Source organism: Rhinatrema bivittatum, chromosome 9 (assembly GCF_901001135.1).
Source record: "Rhinatrema bivittatum chromosome 9, aRhiBiv1.1, whole genome shotgun sequence".
Classification (NCBI taxonomy): Eukaryota; Metazoa; Chordata; class Amphibia; order Gymnophiona; family Rhinatrematidae; genus Rhinatrema; species Rhinatrema bivittatum.
The window spans coordinates 114,869,246-114,871,550 of record NC_042623.1 but is presented as its reverse complement, the minus strand read 5'-3'; the positions used below and the strand labels follow the sequence as shown (position 1 = coordinate 114,871,550).

The 2,305-nt window shown below is 46.2% G+C and overlaps 1 protein-coding gene across 1 annotated transcript; it reads right to left on the bottom strand.

Moving 5' to 3' along the window:
• Positions 1-237: 237 nt before the first annotated feature.
• Positions 238-2,091, bottom strand: LOC115099019 (G-protein coupled receptor 61-like). Its single transcript, XM_029616266.1, has one exon. The coding sequence runs from the start codon at positions 2,049-2,051 to the stop codon at positions 696-698; it is 1,356 nt and encodes a 451-aa protein (XP_029472126.1). The 5' UTR covers positions 2,052-2,091; the 3' UTR covers positions 238-695.
• Between the last annotated feature and the right edge of the window lie 214 nt (positions 2,092-2,305).

Below are 2,305 nucleotides of genomic sequence, written 5' to 3'. Positions count from 1 at the left end.
ATATACAATGGTGTTGAATATTTTTATTTATATTCTACTTTTTAGGCATTTTCAAAGTGGATTACGTTCACATACTGTATATAGATTTCATTGTTTTAATCAATGAAGCAGTATTTTGTTTTTAAAGGGGAGGGCAATCCATTTTCATTAGATAATTATACTAATTTATTTTCATTCACAATTAAATGTCCATAATACAATATGCAATCCATTATTGCTAAATTATCTATATTGCAGTTCTAAGGAAATGGTCACCTAACAAAATTGATTAATGTAATTCATAACTGTTACCTTATTGTTACTCTTAAATAATTTACATGTGTCACCTGATTGGCAATCTTTCAGATGGTACTTCCATATAACTATTCTAATACTTTTTAAGAAATGACATTTAACTGAAAATATACACTAAATTGATTTTTAATTTGTTGTCTTGAGGTAATCGTTCATGAATTTACAAATACTTTAATGCATGAGAAATAGTATCAAAAATTAACAATTGATTTCCTTACTCTGTATAGTAAAGAAAAAAAAGTTATAAAAACAGATATTAGTACTAAAAGGTTGTATCCATTTTAAAGGATTCGGAAAACAGCTCTCTCTAATTCTGTCCCTACCTTTTTAGTTTTGACATCTTCTTTGACAATATACATGTTTTAAATGTATTAATGCCTCCTTCCCTTTCCTAGTCCGAGTTAACTTTCATGTTTAACATAATTTTGTACATTTCTCAAGCGCTCTGTACACTCCTGTTCCAAAAGTTCAGGTGTCTCCTCTGGGATCTGTCCTGGGATTCGACAAGTTAGAGTACTTGGGTTTGCGAGTATCCTCGGACTAGAGGCTGAAGAAAAGCTGGTCCGCTTGTCAGCTACACAACTGGTCCTTTGGAGAAACTGAAGGAAATTCTCTTCCACAGACCCTTCGTGACTGGAGAGGCCCAGTTGTTCATCTAAAGACTGTTTTAAAAAACATTTGGGGAGCCTGATCAGCTCTTCTCTGATCTGTCTATTCAAACACCCATAAAATAATGGATTGACCGTAAATGATGTATATGCCAGCCAAGTGACGGTAGTCTCCCACAGGTCTCTCGCTATAGATTTATTAATTATGGCAGTATGAAGATGATAAGTAAAGTAAGGTAACCAGCAAATCAGGAACTGTCCGCCTATTAAAATGAGTGTGAAAGCAGCTTTTCCTCCTCCAAAGACTCTTTCAGGAGACATTTTCTGCGGTCTGCTTGCAGCTACTATAGTGGCCTGACTCCCCATGGAGTCCGATCGACGGCGAGGAGTGGCCGCCCAAGAGGGTAAGGGGCCATGCTGGAGAGCTGCGATCCGAGCTACCCTGAACACACTAAAGTAGACGCTCAGTATGATAATAAGAGGTAAAACAAAACACAGCATGGTGAAGAAGAGCACAAACACCTCGCTATAATCCCCGACGTTGTTATGCAATGAGCACCGAGTGCTATTTACAAAACTAGCATTGCCGGGTTCATTCCCGGCTGAAGTCCAACTAAGCAAGGGGACCATAGCAATCAAGATAGCCTGAACCCATATAAAAAGCAAGACTGACACAGCCACGCCAAGGGTCATCTTGACTTCATAGCGCATGGGATGCACGATGTAGTAATAGCGCTCGATGGTGATGGCAGAAATGGTCAGACTGGAGGCGCAGCTGAAGCAAACTCCCAAGGCGAGGTAGAGCTGGCAGAAGGAGGCCCCGAACTCCACCCGGCCGAAGACCGCAGAGCCGGACACCATGCCCAGGGGCATGACGGTCAGCGCGGCCAGCGTGTCCACGATGCACAGGTGCACCACAAAGAGGAACTTCCGGAGCTGGGGGGTCTTCACGATCACCACCGTGACGGCCGCGTTGCCCACGACCGCCAGCAGATCCACGAGGAGCATGAGGAAGAGACCGAGGCACTCGCGGAGGGTCTGCGGCTCCGCCGGCGCTCGGCTGCCGGCGCCCGGGCCGGAGTGCAGGCACACGGGCGAGCAGTTGCCGCTGCCGTTCCAGAGCTTTTTGCTGGTGTGCAAGCCCTCCATCCCCAGGCTGGCTGGCGCGATCCAGCGGAGGCTCGGCCCCTGCCCGCTTCTCTCATTGCCCGCGCTCACCGCGGGAGAGCCGGGACCACAGCCCGCCTCTGCCCGCGCATTAGCGGAGTCCTGGTTTCTAACCCGCCGCCCGCACCGGGAAAGAGTCCGAAGAGCCGCCCCCGACACGCAAGCGTCATTGGCCAGGAAGGGGTTTATGGCCGCGGGGAGGGGATGTAGGCTGAGTGCATGCTTTAAGAGACAGA

Excerpts from the sequence above, each read along its gene's own strand:
- LOC115099019 (XM_029616266.1), bottom strand. The coding sequence starts at position 2,051 with ATGGAGGGCTTGCACACCAGCAAAAAGCTCTGGAACGGCAGCGGCAAC.